The 19,560-nt window shown below is 42.6% G+C and overlaps 1 protein-coding gene across 5 annotated transcripts in view; it reads left to right on the forward strand.

Moving 5' to 3' along the window:
• cemip (cell migration inducing hyaluronidase 1) overlaps positions 1-19,560 on the forward strand; it is a 165,092-nt gene that overhangs the window by 112,735 nt on the left and 32,797 nt on the right. For all 5 annotated transcript variants that reach the window (XM_030414196.1, XM_030414195.1, XM_030414200.1 and 2 more), the window contains exons 11-14: positions 1,981-2,172; positions 11,080-11,249; positions 13,732-13,941; positions 14,503-14,708. In XM_030414196.1, the coding sequence (XP_030270056.1) occupies positions 1,981-2,172; positions 11,080-11,249; positions 13,732-13,941; positions 14,503-14,708 (778 nt within the window). The remainder of the gene's footprint in view (positions 1-1,980; positions 2,173-11,079; positions 11,250-13,731; positions 13,942-14,502; positions 14,709-19,560) is intronic.

Below are 19,560 nucleotides of genomic sequence, written 5' to 3' on the forward strand. Positions count from 1 at the left end.
GAACCAGAGACAGTAACACCTGTATGTGACATGCTACCAGCTAAACCTCTGTTGAAAGGGGATGACTTGGTTCATGATCAGAAACCTAGTGAGTCGATAACCTGACTAGCTCAGCCAAACATCAAGTGCCACAAGACAAAACAAACAACTTAGCATCCGGCTAATACTACTGACTATTGAACAGCAACAGGTCCAGCTGTCTGTCTGCAGCCTTTTATACAGCGCGGCTGTCAGCGACGATTCAAAGCCAGTCCGACACTTGTCACTGTGCCTTTTCCTCCGTCAGCGTCCTCTTCACTCTCCTCACCTCTGCCTGTTGCCTGCTTGCCCAGCTCCAGTTCTGGTGCCTATTCTGGTCCCACACCTGAAAACCTTGTCCTCCTAGCAGTCCAAAGCTGCTGTGATAGCAGTGTAAACACCACTGCGCCTTAGCAGTGCCCTGAGCAGAGTCAGCTAGCAGAGCTAACTTGTAGCTACAGTACACAGTAGGCACAGATTGCTTTAGGAAACCTTGTAAACCACAGAGATCTGAGTTACGCTGTGGACTGATGTGCATCAGTCAGGACATAATGGCCTTGTGTTTGTTGTTTGTGGAGAGTTTATGTGGATGGTGGCTCTATAATGTCTGCTACTGTAAAATAGTGTCTTTGAGGCCTGGAGATGATTTAGTGTTAGAGTCCCAGCAGGTGGTCACACTTTGATCTACAGGACTGTGACTGTGACAGGAAACTGACTGTAATCCATCCATGCATGTTTTTTCATGCTGGCTGTCGTACTTCAGGCATCAGCAGTCAAATCCTTCTGTGGCTCCTGTCCACGAGACCAGATCTGATTACTCACAGTCTTCTCTGACACTCACGATACAAAATTGCTACAAAACAAACATGGAAGAATATTAATCTGTTATCCAGTCAGCCTGTGGTAACAACCACAGAGCCCTGTATCCTCTCATGAATCCTGAGTTTCTCTTCTTGTCTCACATGAAAACACACAATAACACAGAGAGAGAGAGCAATAATATCAATGATGGTGTCTGTGTTTAATGTTTAATGATTTCTTCTGCACTACACTGGTGATACAAGTTAAAGGTGTATCGGCTGGATAGGATACTCCAGCCATGTAAATCAGACGGAGGAAAGATTTGGATTTGTCTGAGGTTGAGACGCTGGATCAGCTCTTTGCACTTGCAAGGACACTGGGGGGTTCATGGTTTTTCCGCCCAGGCTACACTTTTTGTGGAGTTGGAGAAGGCTCCTGACCGTTCCCCTCACAGAATCCTGCTGGCTGTGCTGGGAAAATACAGGGTGCCATGAGCCATCTGGTGCTTGTCTAACCAGAGTGGGTTGTTTCTGTGTACTCTGTGTACTCTGTGTACTGTCGACCACATTCTCTCTGTGGGTTCTCTGTGGCTTCACCTGGGTTGTTCCTCATCACCAATTCTGCTCTTAAATTTCATGGGCAGAATTGCCACAGCTGGGAGGCAACTGATGAAGTGGCATATTCTGTCCATAAAACTATAAACCAGCAGCTGTGAAGTTATCTCACATTATTGTCGGTCATTCTGTGTAAATTATTGCCAAAATGTACAAATGTGATGCTGAGAGGCAGCGATCAACTGCGGGGGGTCAGGAATGGAGCTAGCCTGGGACGTGGGCATCACAGGAAACAGACACGGTGTTCTGGGTGTTATCATTATTTTGAGAACACCTTGAAAAACTGGTATATGTATGTTAGAATGAAGTGAGGACTATTTTGGAAAATATAGCAACACTTACGAGCCAGATCAGCTCGGTGACTCATGTCGAGTCAGCTTAGAAAAACAAAAGAAAAGTAATATTGTTAGACCTGCTACACAGACACGCTGCTGATTGGGTTCCACCTTCTACTGTGTTGCAGTGTGTGACTGTGTGATGTTTGAATGCAGCTGTGCGTGTCAGCTTTGCTTCTCTACGTTTGCTCTAACACTTCTCCCCACGACAGTTCGTCCGCAGGCCTCCATCTCCATCGACATTATGTCCAACAGCAGCATCCTGGAGCTGGCCGACCAACCTGAGGGCTGGCGGTCCGGGGATCGGGTGGTGGTGGCCAGCACTGACTACTCCATGCACCAGGCTGAAGAGTTCACCGTGCTGCCCTGTCCTACTTGCACATCCAACCAGGTCAAGGTCCAAGGTGAGAGAACCAGTGACCAACAGTATGTCAGCATGCAGGGCTGGAATGAAAGGGTGTGATGCTGCTGGGGAAACGTTTCTTTATACCAGTGCAGTTCAGTTAGCAGTATTCTTAACATGTTTGAAAGCTGACTGTTTTCACTAGCTTACTTTCTCCACTCATATCCTCCAATATAATAGATGGCCAACCAACAAGTGTATTTGGGGTTTAAGGAAAGTTACGTGGTTAATGCAGATTACAGAGAACTAAATGTATTCATATCTCAGTTTTAGATTATTGATCAGACAAAGTATCTAATCTGAACTATTCTGTGGATTCTGTAGACAAAATGATGCAGTTCAATGTATATAGTGTGTAATTACAGACCTAATTGCTTTTAAGAGAAGTGCCATGATAGAAGACGCCAGAATGCTCCATGATATTGTACCTGAGTGTTGCAGCGCAGCACGACTGACCCAATAAAATCAGTCATATCTAGTCATCATTATTATTGATGGCCATTCTCAATTTAGAAAGATAAGCCTGTGTGAGCACCACACATGTCAGTTCAAGCACGGTAGCCTTGACACACAGGCAGCGTGTCCCAGGGTGTGGCTCCGGTTTCTGTTTATGCTCAACGTCACATTATCAGGACACACAGCAGAAATGAACTCCTTGATACGGAGCTACATTGTGAATATTTTGTCTGTAATTTGTGTCTTTTGTGTGCACATGGTTTCATGAAACTCAGTGGAGATGATCCATCAAAGGTGCTCTGAGACAGTGAGTGGATGCTGTCGTGGCATGCAGATCAGGACAGCATGCTGAAAAAACTTAGGCTGTGGAGGCCACCACTGGGTCTTCTGGAAGGACCCTCACACTTCCTGAGATAGCAGTTCACCTCCTCTCTTTTAGAATGGGTAGATTAAAAAGGCGGCAGCAATGAAAAAAAGGGTAAATGTATGTAAACACATTAAATGACTAAATAGAAATACAATATTATTTCATCATATGATAACCACAAGCAGAATATGTTTCTACACTTGTCTACATATGGCAGTGTCAGTGAGTCCGTTGGCTATATACACTGCATCCACTGTTAGAGTGTCAGCACAGTTTACTGCTGAGTTTCAGAACATCAACAGTGAGCAGGTAGCACATTTTTGGAGAGGCTGCAACAGAAGGAATGAGAAAGTCCCTGGAAGAAATATTTTCAAACACAAATCTGTCACTTCATTTGAAGGAAAGTGGAAGCTACGTAATGTCAGCTTTACTGTTATAGAACTCAAAACATAAACCTCTTGTTGCAAAGTGCTCCACAAGGTTAAAAGCATTGGAACAAGAAACAAGCTAAACTAATGAAAAAAGACCAAACACGTAAAACAAGCAGGGCAAATACATCAGTCACACAGGAAGGGAAAACTGTTGCTTGAATCATTTTTTTAAATGGCAATGCATGCTGGTAACCTTCAGCACACTCAGGCACCTTGTTCACACTTTAGATGGTGGCACAACAAAGGCTTAATCACAGTTTGAGCCTGGCTGGACTATAGAGCAAGTCAAGCACAGAAAACACAGACGCATTATGATGGGGGAGCACTTTTCAATTTGTTCCAGTGTATTATTACATGGACACGATGCCCTTTGGGTACTGCAACTGATTTTATTGACCTTTCCCTGACCGGACTTTTGTCACTGTACCCTTCTTCATTGCTTTCACTCCACTGACCCTTCTAGACCCTCTGGCCTCACCCTTCAAACATATCCAGTGCAAAGAGCAGACTAGGGAGTATTTATGGAGAATTTGGAAGATGTGATGAAATGTATATGGCACACACAACTCTCATGCAATAGTTAATATTAGTATCAATAATAAAGATAAAGATGTCTGAGTTAATATTCCAGAGCTCTAACCATCTACCTGACTACCATCTACTATTACTCCAAAAGCAAAGACTCCTCAAATGTTCATTTATATAGTCCCTGAGCACAATGTTACGTTCCACTGCTGACACATAGTTTCAACAGCCTCACGTATCGCTGTAGCTGTGTATGAACCAGAAAACTCCTGTGAATGTGAATGTGTGTGGTGACCGTCTTACAGGGCAGGTAGAACACCTCTGCAGTGTAGCAGCAGCTCATTAGAGAATACCTCCAAATGTGCCATTAGTTGAAATCCTGGTGATGGTTGGTTTTTTTCCAAGGTGCTGATGTATGGAGATCAAGACAGGAGTGTGTGTCTTTGCCTCCCTCTTTATAAAATCAACATCAGCTCCATGGATTTGCTGATGTACAGCAGTAGATTGTTCTCTGTGCACCACTCTGCAAGACTGTTGATCTCCTCCTGATATGAATCGTTGTTTATGATGCAGATGATGATGGTGGTGTCATCCTCATACTTCACAGTTAAGACCTCCTGATGTCTGGGAGTGCAGTCATGGGTGTACAGTGTGAACAGGAGGGGGCTGAGCACACAGCCCTGGGGGGCTCCAGTGTTGAACACAATTCTGACTGCCAATCAGAATTTCTGGGGTCTGCTTGTGAGGAGGTCCAATATCCAGTTACAGAGTGTTGAACTCAAGTCCAGAGTGTTACGTTTTCAAATCAACTTCATGGTGAGATTGTGCTGTACGCTGATCTGAAGTCAGCAAACAGCATCCTGATGTAGCTGTTCTTATTCTCCAGGTGTGTGAGGACAGAGTGGAGGGCAGTAGATATGACATTCTCTGTGGATCTGTTGGTTCTGACAGCGTACTGGTGAGGCTCCAGACTGGCAGGAATGTTGTCATGATGTGCTGGTGTAAACTGGTCTCTATCATATTATCTGCAATTACTCCGCAAGTCCAATGTTATCACACCTGATACAACCCATGGCCAGAGCTATGAAAAGCATCAGCTGCTGTTTTTCTTTAACCACTTTTTCCAAGGTGCATTTCAGTGTGAAATATCAATAAATGATATCTGCAATCAGTGACTGCTCCTGCTTTTAAACTCCATTAAAAGCATTGTGTTGCATTCCTGATTCAAAGTGTCTTTGTGGCTCGCAGCAGTCAATACATGTATCATTTTGAGCAGAGCTGTTATTAAAATGTACTTGCTGTTAGCACGAGATACCACGGATGTAGCTCACTCAACAAGGACTTAAATCTTGAAAGTTATAATTGTAATGGCTTCATGACAGTCTTTGCTGGCAAATTGCTTATATTTTTTCAGGATGAGATCATTTTTTATTTATTGAATACAGAGTGAGTTAATGTGTTCATCCTGTAGCCTTTGGGGATTTGGAATGCAACCCCTGTTAAACTATGGCAACTCTATCTGCCTAAACAGATTAAAGTCACACATGGAAAAACCATCTTTATTCCTAGGAAGCCTTCCATGAAAGCTGACGCTGAGGCTATAGAGGTGTGTCTGCACATAAACACTCAGTCTGATAGTATCCAGGTAGAGACAGCCTCGAGCAGTGTGAGGGCGTCAGTGGAAGGTGTTTGGACTGACTCAGGGCCAAGGGAAAGTCTCAGCCTGCATCCTGGAGGACTGACTGAGCCCATTCACACAGACACATATATACACAGCACTGACACGCATGCTATTATGAACACAGACACACATACAAACCTATTTTCATTCTTTCATTCTGCATCACACACACACATTGGGCAGGACTCTTCAGGTCAGGCCTGTCAGCCTGCACTGGTCTCCTGTATGGTTCAAATGGCCTTTGTCTTTGTATCTTGGAAAAGCTCTTGGTGCCCGCGGCAGCTAAAATTCAGCAGTAACCTGACATGACATGTTCTCATTGCTGTCGCCTCCCGACACCAATGCACACACCACAAAAAGTCAAGTTTGCGTGCCTTCTGATTTATCCTCGGAGTGCAGAATTACTTTAAAAATCTCCGCCTGAGCTGCTGGCGTTTCTCTCCTGCCCAGCCGCATCAGAAGATCAGTCCATTATACGTCCTCCACCCCTGCCTGCCAACACACACAAACACACACGCTCCTCTCTGTTTTGCTTCAGCTCTCTGACATCACAGGTTATTTGGCCGTCCTGAGTGGAAATCCTTTTTTTTTTTTTTTGGTTGGCCCGAGGCTTCTCGTCAGAGCTCCTGTCACTCCTTCTGACTGTAATCCATTTCATTAATTCCTGTCTGCATGCCACTTTGCAGCACTGTTTTTGAACATGCAGTGATAATCAGATCTATTCCCCAGGCCCCGAGGTTACACACAAACAGGGAGGGTGTGTTGTTTTTGTTGCTGGCAGCCAAGAGCTGGGAGAGACACAGAGAGATAGCCCTGGGCTATTTATCAGTTTGAGTCCAATAACTTGTGCCTGGGTTTTACATGTTGAATTTTTGACAGTTCTAAATGGCATAAAAGATGATGAATGTGGAAATTAAATGTTGCAGGGTGAATCAGTGGCCTGGAGTGTTGGAGAAGCACATAGCATTCTTCAGGCTCATTTCAACATGAGAAGTATTGGCTGAAAACTGGGATAAGTTTTGCTTTATGGACCTGTTTTTTTTTTTTTGGATTACTGAGACAGGAAAACTGTAGCCACTAAAATGTGATTGCACGTTTGTCGAGAATATTGTGCTTTAGCATTAAGATCCATCATCACTGGTAACCCGGACCAAAACAGGAAGCACAGTCATCAGAAACGTTTGGCCGTATCAGGGTATAAAATGAATCAATGCTGACTTTGCACATGGATATATTAAGGAAACTGATTTTGGTGGATAGTTTAAGTTGCCAGTAGACATTGGTGTATTGACATTACTCAAATATCAAAAATGATGATGTGATTTTGAAATGGGATTATGGTAATTGTTGTTCTGTTTGCACTGTGCTACAGAGATTATTTATTTTTGTTGGTTAACCCTGAAGGTTCCCTCGTCAAAAAGTTTTTTTTTAATTGGATTTAGAATTATTACAGTACATTATTACATCTCAGTGTCAAACACCAGTTTATGATACCTATACCCATAGTTCATCATCTTCACAGATGAACAGCACTTTGTGATTTTTGAAGTGTAAATTAAATATCCAGCTGTAAATGCTAATGTTAGGCTACAAACAGACGACATCACGGTCACATGACTGAAACGTCACCACCACTAAGAGTCTTACTGCACAATTACTATCCAGGTTTTCTACAAACTGATCAATGTACAAGTTAATGTGCAAGTTTCTCACGTCATCATCTTTAATGATCATTATCAAAAACAGTGCTCCATGTAGAAAGCCTCGCTGTCACGTGATGTGTGTCTCAGTGCTTTGAGTGTATTAAAGGGGGGCACCGGGTACAGGAGCATCTGCTGATCCCTCGTAAAGAACTATTCATCGATTTATGAACAAAAACTCTAAAAATACAATGAATGTTTCCACGCAAGATATAATAAATGACAATGGCTGGTGAGTCATTCCCAAAAAAGCACATATTAGTTGTGGCTAAAACAGTACAGGAGGCACGAGATCTAAAGTGTAGTAAAGTGGAATCCAAAAGCTAATCTTTGAATCCTTCTGAGCTGGAATGAAGGTGTTTGTTTGTACGTTGAGTTCTCTGTGCTGATGGAGGGAGTAGGAGCAGAACAACTGATTAAGCATGTGGGTGTGTTAACACACTTCTTTGATTTATTTATTTTTTTCCTTGGCATCGCTTTGTTTTTTTCTAATCAACACATTTGCCTTGTTCAGGTTGCGAATGTGTAGGAGTGAAGGACACGAGGAACAAAGCCATTATCGTTCCAAAACCATTCTTCCACTTCCTGTGTTATTTTCCCCTTTCTTTCTCCTGCCTGCCTTTCATGGGATCCTCTTTGTTCTCCTCAGCCTCACCATCACTTGCTGAGGTGTAATTGGCTTTCCAAGGAGCTACATTATGCAAAATGCATATTAGCATATCTTTCAAAAATGCTGAGGCCAAGTGTGAGTGTGGGTGGTTTGAGCAATGGAAAATGTGCTGGTATGCTTAAAAAAAAAACTAGGTCATACAACATTCCAAAGTTCAACATGGCAACAGTTTGCTCTGTCCTGATGTCAGAGAGTAGCTTGACCAATACGAGAAGTCCTTTTTTAAAATAAGATAAAAATACAAGCCGATATTGCACAGAGCACATTCAATATAAAGGTTGTTTTTTTAATTGAATGTGTCCAAGGTCGTTACAGCAAAATAGCCTTGTGCACCACCACACCTGTTCCCTGTTAGATTTAAATGAAGGAGGTGACAGCCAGAGATGGTGAGACTTCGAACACTTTGAAATGCCTCACAGCAGCAGTTTGTGAAGAAGAGAAGAATAGCCGTGATTGGCGGCTCCCTCAAAGCCCAACAATGTGATTTGTTATCAGCTGGTGGTCGTGCTGTATATCTAGAAAAATATCGCCCAACCCTAGTCTAGTGTTTCATTCTTTGTCATGACGGGTGGACTAACCATTATTAGGATTACCTGAGGCTTTGCGTGGAACTCTTTTGTCAAATTTGCCTTTCATCTGTCAACGTTCCAGCAAGTGTTCCTGGTTGGTATGTTATTTTCTATAGAGGGTCGAAGCCACGCCCCTTCTGGTGGACCCAATGGGAACTTGTTTTAACAACCTTGTCTGGTAGTGAATGAAGAGAGACAAATCATTTTTTGATGCTGTTTGAATTGTGACATGAATCACACATATGATGTTTGTCAATTTAAAAGATTTTCCAAGTCAAGAAAGTTTCCATTTGTTGCAATATAAATGAAATATCATGTAGTTCTGTGTGAAACTGCTCAGTGAACTACATCATCTCACTCACTCATGGTACAAACACTCGCTGGTCTCTACAGTGTTAAGTTAGTTTTCTGAGCGTTCAACGAGACGGCGTCTCTAACGACTGTTGGCTGTGTAGTCTTTACAATGACATATTTTCAGTCTGATATGTAATTTCATTTGTTTTATGTGAAACTGAGACTTTCTCGAGTTGTAAATGATCCACTAAGTTCCCTTCTTTTATCTCAACTGTAACAGGTTTTCAGTTCAAGTCTGAAACACAGTCTGCTGTGATCACACGGTTTAGAGAATTTCACATTTTGTAAGAGGCGTAATAGCCCTCTGGTGAATTTGGTTGTCAGGGAAATTAAACGTCATTACATTGAACACAAAGACTCATCTACTCACTAGTCCGTCTTTACAGGCCAATGTTTGGTTCTTTGTAACTTGTAAATTGATCAATTGATAGTAAAGTGTGTGTAGTATAGTGTAGTTGGAGGCCCGCCACTGCAAGGTAGTTCATTTATAGCCTAAAGTTAGCTTTTTATCTCTGGTGATTGTATCTTCACTTGAAAACTCATAAAAATGTTCATATGAGGAGATGTGTTAGTTAGGGGCTTTGTGCTGAGGGAACCAGGGAACCTCACTGACATTGTGTGTCCTGAACAACATTGTTGTCTTCTTCCACTTGTGGAAGGAAATCGTGGGTAAATGCCGCCTTCTTTCTGTGGTTTATGTTAAAAGTATATTCCAACCATGTGGGATCCTCATATCATCTGGTTGATGTAGCAATCCTGCTGTCCAACTTTTGTAGCCAGGTAACATTGAAGAGGTCTCCTTGCTCCTTCACCAGGTGACTAGCTTGCATCAGAAGGAGCTGACAGTCACTGTGGAGCAGCTTGTAGCTCTGGTGCAAACATTTCATCACTCAGATGAAGTTTTCCCAACGTGTACAAGCACAAACACCAGACACTCTTCAGGGCACACACTCATTACAAGCACACAGCCAGGGGTCTGATTTGGAACAGAATGGCTTGTGATTCTCTTAAAAACATTTTTGCTATTTTAAAAAATAAACAAAGAAGTTGTGGTTATAGCGCCACCTAGCTCTGATGTAGCACCTGCCTGCAGCTCAGGGAGCATCCAGACTGCTCTGAGCTCAGTTTAACGTTGATTTTTGAGGAAACATATCAGCTGATTGCTTTCGGAGAACCTGATGACATATCTAGTAAATTCCAAATATTGTGGGGAACAGCTCACCACCCTTATTACACCTTACAGTAAAAATACCTCCCAATTCCGTAATGTTTACAATGTCTGAATATTTAGTTCACTCTTTTTAAAAATTGAGAGTGTCAGTTGAGTGACATCTCCAGAAACGGACTGAGACATCTATTCTCAGCACAACATTTAGGAGCTAGTTTCCATCAAAATACCGACAAATTGTTTTGTTGTCTGAAAAGCATTCAGTCACACTGGACTTCTGGATTGACTTCACCTGTACCTGAAACAAGCTCCCACCATCACACACTGCATGCTGATAGCACAGGGCTGTTACTGGTTCCATCAGCAGCTTTGTGTGATCGCACCGTGAATCTGAATGTGGGAGAGAAGTGGTTTGGTTTCTAACTGTGGTTGACTTCAGGATGAACTCTTGACTATTCTTCCCACCCACACACACACACACACACTGCTCTATATTAATTCAGGTTTGCTATGTGTAATTCATCAATGTATATTCTCTCTGTGTGTTCACCATAAAGTGCTGACCGCCCTCCTTTGAAGAGAGAAAAAGTGGTGCTACAAACCCAGCTTTACAATAACGTCCTCCCTTGAAATTACCTGAAACATCTGCTTAGTCATCTGTACCCTAGACCCCCCCCCCCCCCCCCCCCCCCCCCCCACACACACACACACACACACAAGGCAAACAATCAACAAACTGTACTTTTCTCAGTCTCTGGTGAGAATGGGCATCTGTTTACGCTGCTCAGCTCTGTGGAATAGACTGTTTAAGGGAAACAGTAAAAGCTTCAGACAGCACTGTCAGCAGATGAGTGGAGATCCATGCAGCAGTTTTCAACAGATGTCTCTATACTGTGTTTGTTGTCATGATTAAATGTTGAGCCCTTGAGCTGAGGTATGGTGTGTGTGTGTGTGTGTGTGTGTGTGTGTGTGTGTGTGTGCATGCAGGTAAGCCTCAGTTCATCCACATGGGTGAAGAAGTGGATGGGGTGGATATGAGGGCGGAGGTGGGCCTGCTGAGTCGTAACATCCTTCTCCGTGGTGAGATGGAGCCGGGCTGCTATGGCAATGAGGCCTGCAAATTCTTCAACTTCGACACTTTTGGAGGACATTTGAAGGTATGCTTTTGTCCTAACTTTGTCATTTACAGAGCAGACAACCAAGTGATTCACATGTGACAAGACGAAGGCTGCTGAGACAGATTCCATTCACCACTTGCCAAACCCTCCCTCGGGTGCACATCCCTGGCCTGCAACAATCCTGCAAACAGCACCACAACTCCCCCAGTGCTTCAGGCTCCAAGTCCAGACAGCTCGGTTCAGGACTAGCTGAGTTTAAGGGGGAGTTTGTGGAGGGTGGTTGGGTGAAATACATTAACATATGCAGTGATTCAGCAGCTCACGGTTGGAGAGTTACAGTGTGGATGTGTTTGTTGCCTAACCCTAACCAAACCTTCCATAAAGTTATTTTGCCTTAAGGATCACCGTATTGTAGGGTCCTAATATTTTAAAAAGCAGAGATTCTAAAAATGCCTTTGTCATTGCACATAATCAGAAAAGGTTTGTGGATGGTTTTGCACCTCAGAACTTACTTCCAGTGCCAGCCTATGCCTTTCATGCAGTGAGTTTGAAAGCGGTGTGTGGAGGATGGTTGGATTGGTTGCAGTCCATCAGACTTTAATGGAGAAGACCAGATTTTGTGGCGCATCAAAAACGTTAACATAGCTCACATCAACCCTGCTATGTTTACCATTTGCAGTAGTATGTATAGTAGTAGGAAGCAAGAATTTAGGCATTGAAAAGAAACTCGTCACAGAATGTAATCTGGATATTTGCGTAATAATCTAATATCTGCGTTCCTGTGTGGCAGTATGGTTGCAAAAATGTTTTTCTCCCCCCTGGTAAACTGTATAACCATGTACACTCCAACTGTAATTAGAAAATAAGATTAGCCCCAGATAATTGGCAGAACATGGATGGATGGATAGACTCATTGTTTCTGAAGTTTTGAATGGAATATAATTTATTTTATAGTGCTTGTGGTTTTAATCTTGCAACTGTTAATTTGCTCACAGTTGGAATCTCCTAAACCATGGAGACAGATGTGTGACTGAATGTGTGCTGGCTACACTGTCAGCTAAAACCAATTAGTTGCATTACACACTGATTTTCACATCAGACGACAGTTTGTGTCAGTGACAGCGCCCCAATACCCTGGACTCGGGCTAATTTATCGTGGATACTTCCTCTCCAGAGGACAACTGCCTGTTGAGAAGTGGAGAGTGGTCCGCGCCTCGAGCCTACCCACCCCCACAGTGCCTCAGTGCATCACCATCTGAGATAGCATTTTAATGAAGCAGTGTTCATTAAGTCCCATCACTGACCTGCTCAAAATATCTGTGTCAGAAATGAATGACCACGTAGAAGGAAATCAGTTATGCTACAGTAAGGGAACCCCTTGAAAGGTAACAAAAGGTAAAGGAACAGTTTGATATATTTTGTGAATACACCTGTACCCTCATGTTTTATGTAGAAGTAGAAGAGAGGATCATTATCATTTAATTCAGTGTTTTTCCAGGGCAGTAGACTGATTCAGGCCTGAGCTCTATGCTGCACACACCTGTGAAATGCAATACATTTGAAAATCTGAGTAGGGGTGCCATGACCATGTTAGCATCACCGCTATCACAGAAATTTTTACAGTATAGAAATGATATGATGCTAAGTCTTAGATGTAACATGTGATGCTACTCAGCCAATCAAATGTGTGTGTTTCTTTAAGCTTTGTGATTCACAGATTACAGACAGTCAGAGAAAATGACCGTGAAAACAGAGTTTTTACTAAAGGAGGGACAGTGTGAGATCTGAGAGGCCCCTGGACCTGCAAGACCTCATGGTGGACATTTGCACACACATTTGACAACATTTGGCAAATCAAATGTTGATGCATTGATGTACTATTAAAAGTAAGATTAGAGCAGGTTCAGATGCTGTCAACAAGAGGACAGAAGACAGTGGAGAGAGACACTGAGAGACAGGAAAGGACAGCAGAACAAAGAAGGACGGAGAGAGGGAGGCTGTGGCTCTGCTGCCTGCATGCCTCTCCCCAGGGCGAGCTATCATATCCTATTATAAATTTCCATCTCAGGCTCATGTCACATATTTCTCATCATTGGTGTGCACACACACAAACAGTCACAAACAGACACACACACACAGAGAGAGAGAGAGCCTCAGTGAGATTCCAGTGAAGCCCTTCAAAATGAACGCCTCAGAGCACACTCCCCCATGACAGTTGTGCCGTTACTGTTGTGTTTAAACCTTGTATCGCCAACAATGTTTGCTGGCCACGAGCTGTGAGAAGCAGTGTCGGTTTAGAGGGTTTCTCATGATGTGCCTCTGGTTGGTGGAACAAAGCTTCCTTTTATCAGCGAGTCACTCTGTTCTCATGTCTTTTATTGACTGATGAATCGCTATCATTGCCTTTCAGTGCACCCATCAGCTGTTCATCCTGTGTCCAGTGATTATTTTTGCAGGCGTTGATGAGATTGATTAAACAACCTGATCTCTGCAGGAGTGACTGATCTGTTGTCGTTGTCAGGTGGAGCGAGGCTTCAGGGCGGTTCATATTTCTGGTATGGAGTTGCAGCACATGGGCCAGCAGACAATGGGACACTATCCGGTCCATTTCCATATGAATGGAGACGTGGATGAGCAGGGAGGATACAGGCCCCCGACCTTCGTCAGCGATCTTTCCATCCACCACTCATTCTCCCGCTGCTTAACCATCCACGGCTCCAACGGACTGCTGGTCAGTGCAGACTTTAACTGAAGTTTTTCAATCTCAGTTTCCGTTTATAACTTGTACGTGTGTTAGGGACAAGATGAAACAGTTTGGGCAGGCATCTTGGAAATCAATACCACTCTCACGTCTGCACAGTATTCTAAAGCTACTGCCAGCATTTAGTTGGCTTAGCACATGAGTGGTTATCAGTAAATGCTCTTATTGAACAGCCTTCATCTGAGAGTTTGGGGTGCCATCTTAGAAGTATCAAGCTCTCTTAATACATGCAGGACAGAGTCTGTGCCCAGAGAGTCCGGGATGAAACCAGACTCTGAACTGCATTTGGACACACGTGCAGACAACGTTCTTCTTCCTCACAATGCTTCGTCACTTGGCAAGGAATCAGCATCTGTGGAGAGGAGAACACCTAATGTTGGATAACAGAAAGTTGTCAAAAGATGAGGAGTTAGGCTTCGTAAAGTTGATTCATTCACAGCTGACTGAACTCTTTGTTGGTAATTGTTTCCCCAGTTAGATCTGGGGTATGGGCCACGATCAGTGACATGTGACATGTCCATTACCTCCCAGGTAAAGAATGTGGTGGGCTACGACACGCTAGGCCACTGTTTCTTCACCGAGGATGGCCCAGAAGAGAGGAACACATTTGACCACTGTCTGGGTCTGATGGTGCGAGCCGGGACTCTGCTGCCTTCAGACAGAGACAGCAAAATGTGCCGTGACATCACTGAAGGAGCTTACCCAGGATACGTGCCTAACCCACGCCAAGACTGCAGGTAAAACAAGGGACGAACTGCATGCACTTCCTAACCTCCTCAGTCATAGGGAGGGTCTCCCATGGATTTGTTTCACATTAACACTGTTTTACAGTGGTACTGTTGCACGTTAGCCCTGTTTCACATTAGCACTATTTCACATTAGCCCTTTTTCACATCAGCACTGTTTCATATTAGCCCTGTTTCCCATAAGCCCTTTTTCACATTGGCACTGTTTCACATTAGCCCTGTTTCACAAAGGCACTGTGTTATATTGAAACTGATTCACATTGCCACTGTTTCATATTAGCCCTGTTTCCCATAAGCCCTGTTTCACATAAGCACTGTTTCACGTTAACACTGTTTTACATTGGTACTGTTTCACATTAGCACTGATTCACATCGGCACTGTTCAACTTTGGTACTGTTTCACATTAGCCCTGTTTTACATTGGTACTGTTTCACATTAGCACTGTTTTACATTGGTACTGATTCACATTAGCCCTGTTACACATTAGCACTGTTTCACATTAGCACCGTTTTACATTGGTACCGATTCACATTAGCACTGTTTCACATCGACACTGTTTTACATTGAAACTGATTCACATTGTCACTGTTTCATATAAGCACTGTTTCCCATTAGCCCTGTTTCACATTGGCACAGTTTCACATCAGCCCTGTTTCACATTGGCACTGTTTCACATTAGCCCTGTTTCACATTAATACTGTTTCACATGCTGTAGCTCAGTGGTAGAGCTGGGGGGAAGGTTAGCACTGTTTCACATTGGTACTGATTCATATTAGCACTGTTTTTTACATTGATACTGATTCACATTGCCACTGTTTCACATTAGCCCTTATTCACATTAGCAATGTTTCACATCGGCACTGTTCAGCTTTGATACAGTTTCACATTAGCACTGTTTCATATTGAAACTGTTTCACATTAGCACTGTTTTACATTTGTACTGTTTCGCATTAGCACTATTTCACATTAGCCCTGTTTCTCGTTTGCACTGTTTTACATTGATACTGACTCACATTGCCACTGTTTCACATTAGCACTGTTTCCCATTGGCACTGTTTCACATTAGCACTGTTTCCCATTGGCACTGTTTCACATTAGCCCTTATTCACATTAGCAATGTTTCACATCGGCACTGTTCAACTTTGATACAGTTTCACATTAGCACTGTTTCATATTGAAACTGTTTCACATTAGCACTGTTTTACATTTGTACTGTTTCGCATTAGCACTATTTCACATTAGCCCTGTTTTACATTATATCTGTTTCACATTAGCACTGTTTCACATTAGCACTGTTTCCCATTGGCACTGTTTCACATTGGCACTGTTTAGCATTAGCACTGTTTCACATCGGCACTGTTCAACTTTGGTACTGTTTCACATTAGCACTGTTTTACATTGATACTGTTTCACATTAGCACTGTTTTACATTGGTACTGTTTCACATTAGCCCTGTTTCACATTAGCACTGTTTTACATTGATACTGTTTCACATTAGCACTGTTTCACATTAGCACTGTTTTACATTGATACTGTTTCACATTAGCACTGTTTCACATAAGCACTGTTTCACATCGGCACTGTTCAACTTTGGTACTGTTTCACATCAGCCCTGTTTCACATTAGCACTGTTTTACATTGATACTGTTTCACATTAGCACTGTTTTACATTGATACTGTTTCACATCAGCCCTGTTTCTCATTAGCACAGAAGCTGGAAGGACTCTGAGGGGTGAGGTAAATGTGAGGGAACCACATGGTAAATTCAGCAGATTATTGAACGTGTTTTAAAGATGCAGATGTAAAGGAAAAAACTTGTTTATTCGTAAATATTGACTACAAATCTAGATATGTAACTGGTGAGAAGATCAAACACTGTGAATAAATTCATAGAGAATTAACTGAAATTATAAATGAATGAACTGTTAAACCTCACAGTCCTAAAGAATCTGTTCTGACCTGAGAAAACAAGAGCAGACACAGAGACAATAAAATAGCTACATGATTTCCAGACCACACACTGAAGAAAATAGACAATAAGCAGTGCCAGAATGGATTTCATGGAAAACAAATCGTTTAACGCTGTGGAAGGGCAGAGGTTGAAAACACCTTGACAGTTTGCAAGTGATCATTTGGTAAAATGATTTCCTTCTCTGTCTTTCTCTCTCTCTCTCTCTCTCACACACACACACACACACACACACACACAAACACATACATACAAAAATCACATTTGTGACTCAGTGCTAATATGGATGCAAACATTTTGTGGCAGCTGTCGAAAACCTCCTCGATGTAGAAAATCTGCATCCATTATAAAATGCAGGGTTGCATAACAGAAGGGAGAGCAAAACTATTTCCGTCTATGCACAGAGAAGCATTTATTTAGAGTTAGCAGATGTTATTGTGATCAACATATACATGTCCTCAACGCTTACCATCAATTCTGCAAATATCCATGTTACTCTGAAATCAATGTTCCGTTCCGTTCCGTTTTCTTTTTCCGCTTTTTTCCGTGAGGGTTGCGGAGATGTTTTTATCTCCCCTTTTTTCAGGGGAGGTTACTGGGGCCAAATCCAGTGAAATCAATGTATTATATTAAATGTCTAAATCGTATAAATTGGCTAAATGCGTCCAACATACAGAGCTTTATGTGACTCCGGTGGTCTTATCTTTGAATTTCCTGAAAATATAATAAGCAAAAGGAAACAATTTATCCTAAGCAACGCTGTGTTGCCTTTGTCCTTGCCCTGTCTCTGTCAACTTGAGCCTAGAAAACACTAAGGATAGACAAGAATGAAGCCTCAAACCTTTGCTGATCATTAGCCAACACAGAGGTCTAAGAGATGATATGAATCTCCAACAAAGCAACAGTATGTTAAAACAGAACTTCTGTTTTATATTTCTTTCTTTCTACAAAAATAACTCTACCGTAATCCAACTGACGGGATCTGGCTGATTTTCAGCTGCAGACTTAACGTCAGGGTGTCATTTGTGTGTAGGCTACTTTAATATTTAAAAATCACAGTATAACTCCAAGGCACTGACTTTTAAACTATTAGAATGTCTTTGTTATCACAGCGTTCAACCTTTATAACAAACACTGATGGGGTTCAGCATCAGGCCTCTGTTTTGACTCCGTGGCTTGATGCAGGAACACAATGGTTTGTTTCAGGATCTAACATGATGAGCACCGCTATTAAACTCAATCTAATTCTGTGTTGCAGCCATCTTTTTGTCCCTGTCCTCTCTACTGGAAAAAGCAATACCTGTAATAGTGGAAAACTAGAAAATGACACAATAAATATGAATAAATACAGAAACATAATGAAAAACAATGTAAACCTTTAACTTGAGTTGAGCAAATGTCCCCTTAAAAGAAATGTGTCTTCATAAAGATGGTGATACACAGCAAGCACTCACAGATTTGTCAGCTGAGGGTTAGGGTGTTCGCCTGTTTCCCCCTCGCACCTTCACTTTGTTATTTTCTAAGCATGAAGGTGCATCTCAGAATATAAAACAGTTAAATCCGGGTCACAGGACTTTTTTATCTCACCACACTGTCTCCGCGTTCAGCCGCAGAGCATAAAGGCCGTGGTTAGGGATGCATGATGGCACCGGCTCTCACTGCCGTGGAGTCATCCACCTGCTCTCTACCAGGATGCTGCTGGAGGGAGCTGCTGTGTCTGACAGGATCTTAGCTTCCACTGTCTGCTCCCTTCATTCTTCCTTCCTCCTTTACTCCTTCCTCTCCTAATTTATCCAATTACAATAGCCTGGTAATACACAATGCACTGAACTCCTAATGAGGATTTTTGTCCAATTTGTCTGGATCAATGTATTCTGTAATAATTTCCAAATCCCAGTGTACTTATTACAGTGATTGAAAAATTCCCATTTAATCAAAGATGGTTGCACTAACAACGTTCCCCACTGTATGATTTATGATGATTAATTTCCAGTCAGCTTTTTAAAGCTCCCTTGTGGCTCCTTCTGTCTCTTCTCCTGTCATTGTTGAGTTGTGTATGAGAGGAATTTAAATACTTAGATGAGAACAATACATTTCAGTCAGATTTGCCTGGAACAGGGCTATGTGGGCTGCATGTGGAGGATGAAACTGTCATTTAAACCGAGCCAGATGAATGTGCTGAGCCTAACACCCCGCTTGCTTCAGCATGCATTTGACATAAGAAATTATCTACCCAAGCTTCCTCCTTCAGAGGAAATGGCAAGAGATGGCAGTCAGTTTTAAAGCTGGAGAGTGAAAGGAAACACGAGGGGAGAGTCGACATGCACCAAAGAGACAAAGGTCAGATTGGAACCCTGAGCTGCTGTGGCCAGGACACAGCCTGCATTCATGGGGCTCAGGCTCCATCAACTGAGCTTCTGGGGCGCCCTGCTTATTAATATGTTACCATTCACAATCACACCAAAACAGTCTTCTATCATACATCACCATGCCTGGTTTTAATAACCAGAGCTAAGCTTTTTTCACTGAAACGTTCATGGCTCATTAATTTAGCTTGGCTGAAAACAATGATGAAGCCCCAAGTCCTCAGAGGAGGAGTCTGGTGGTTGGAGATCCCCTGCTCTTCCCCAAGCACCTCCATGAGGTTGACAGGTTTGTTTTTTTATCAAAACGTCTCAACAACTATTGGGTCGATTGCCGTAGAATTTGGTTAGAATGTAAATGGTCCCCAAATTATGAATTATAATCAAGTTGATCCCCTGAACTTTCATCTGGTGCCATCATCAGGTCAAAGTTTTAGTTTGTCTGTTCATTTGTTTTATGTCCAAATAGCTGCTAAATACAGAATAAGCTATGAGAGCCCAACTGGTTAT

This window comes from Sparus aurata, chromosome 4, assembly GCF_900880675.1.
Source record: "Sparus aurata chromosome 4, fSpaAur1.1, whole genome shotgun sequence".
In the NCBI taxonomy this organism is placed as follows: Eukaryota; Metazoa; Chordata; class Actinopteri; order Spariformes; family Sparidae; genus Sparus; species Sparus aurata.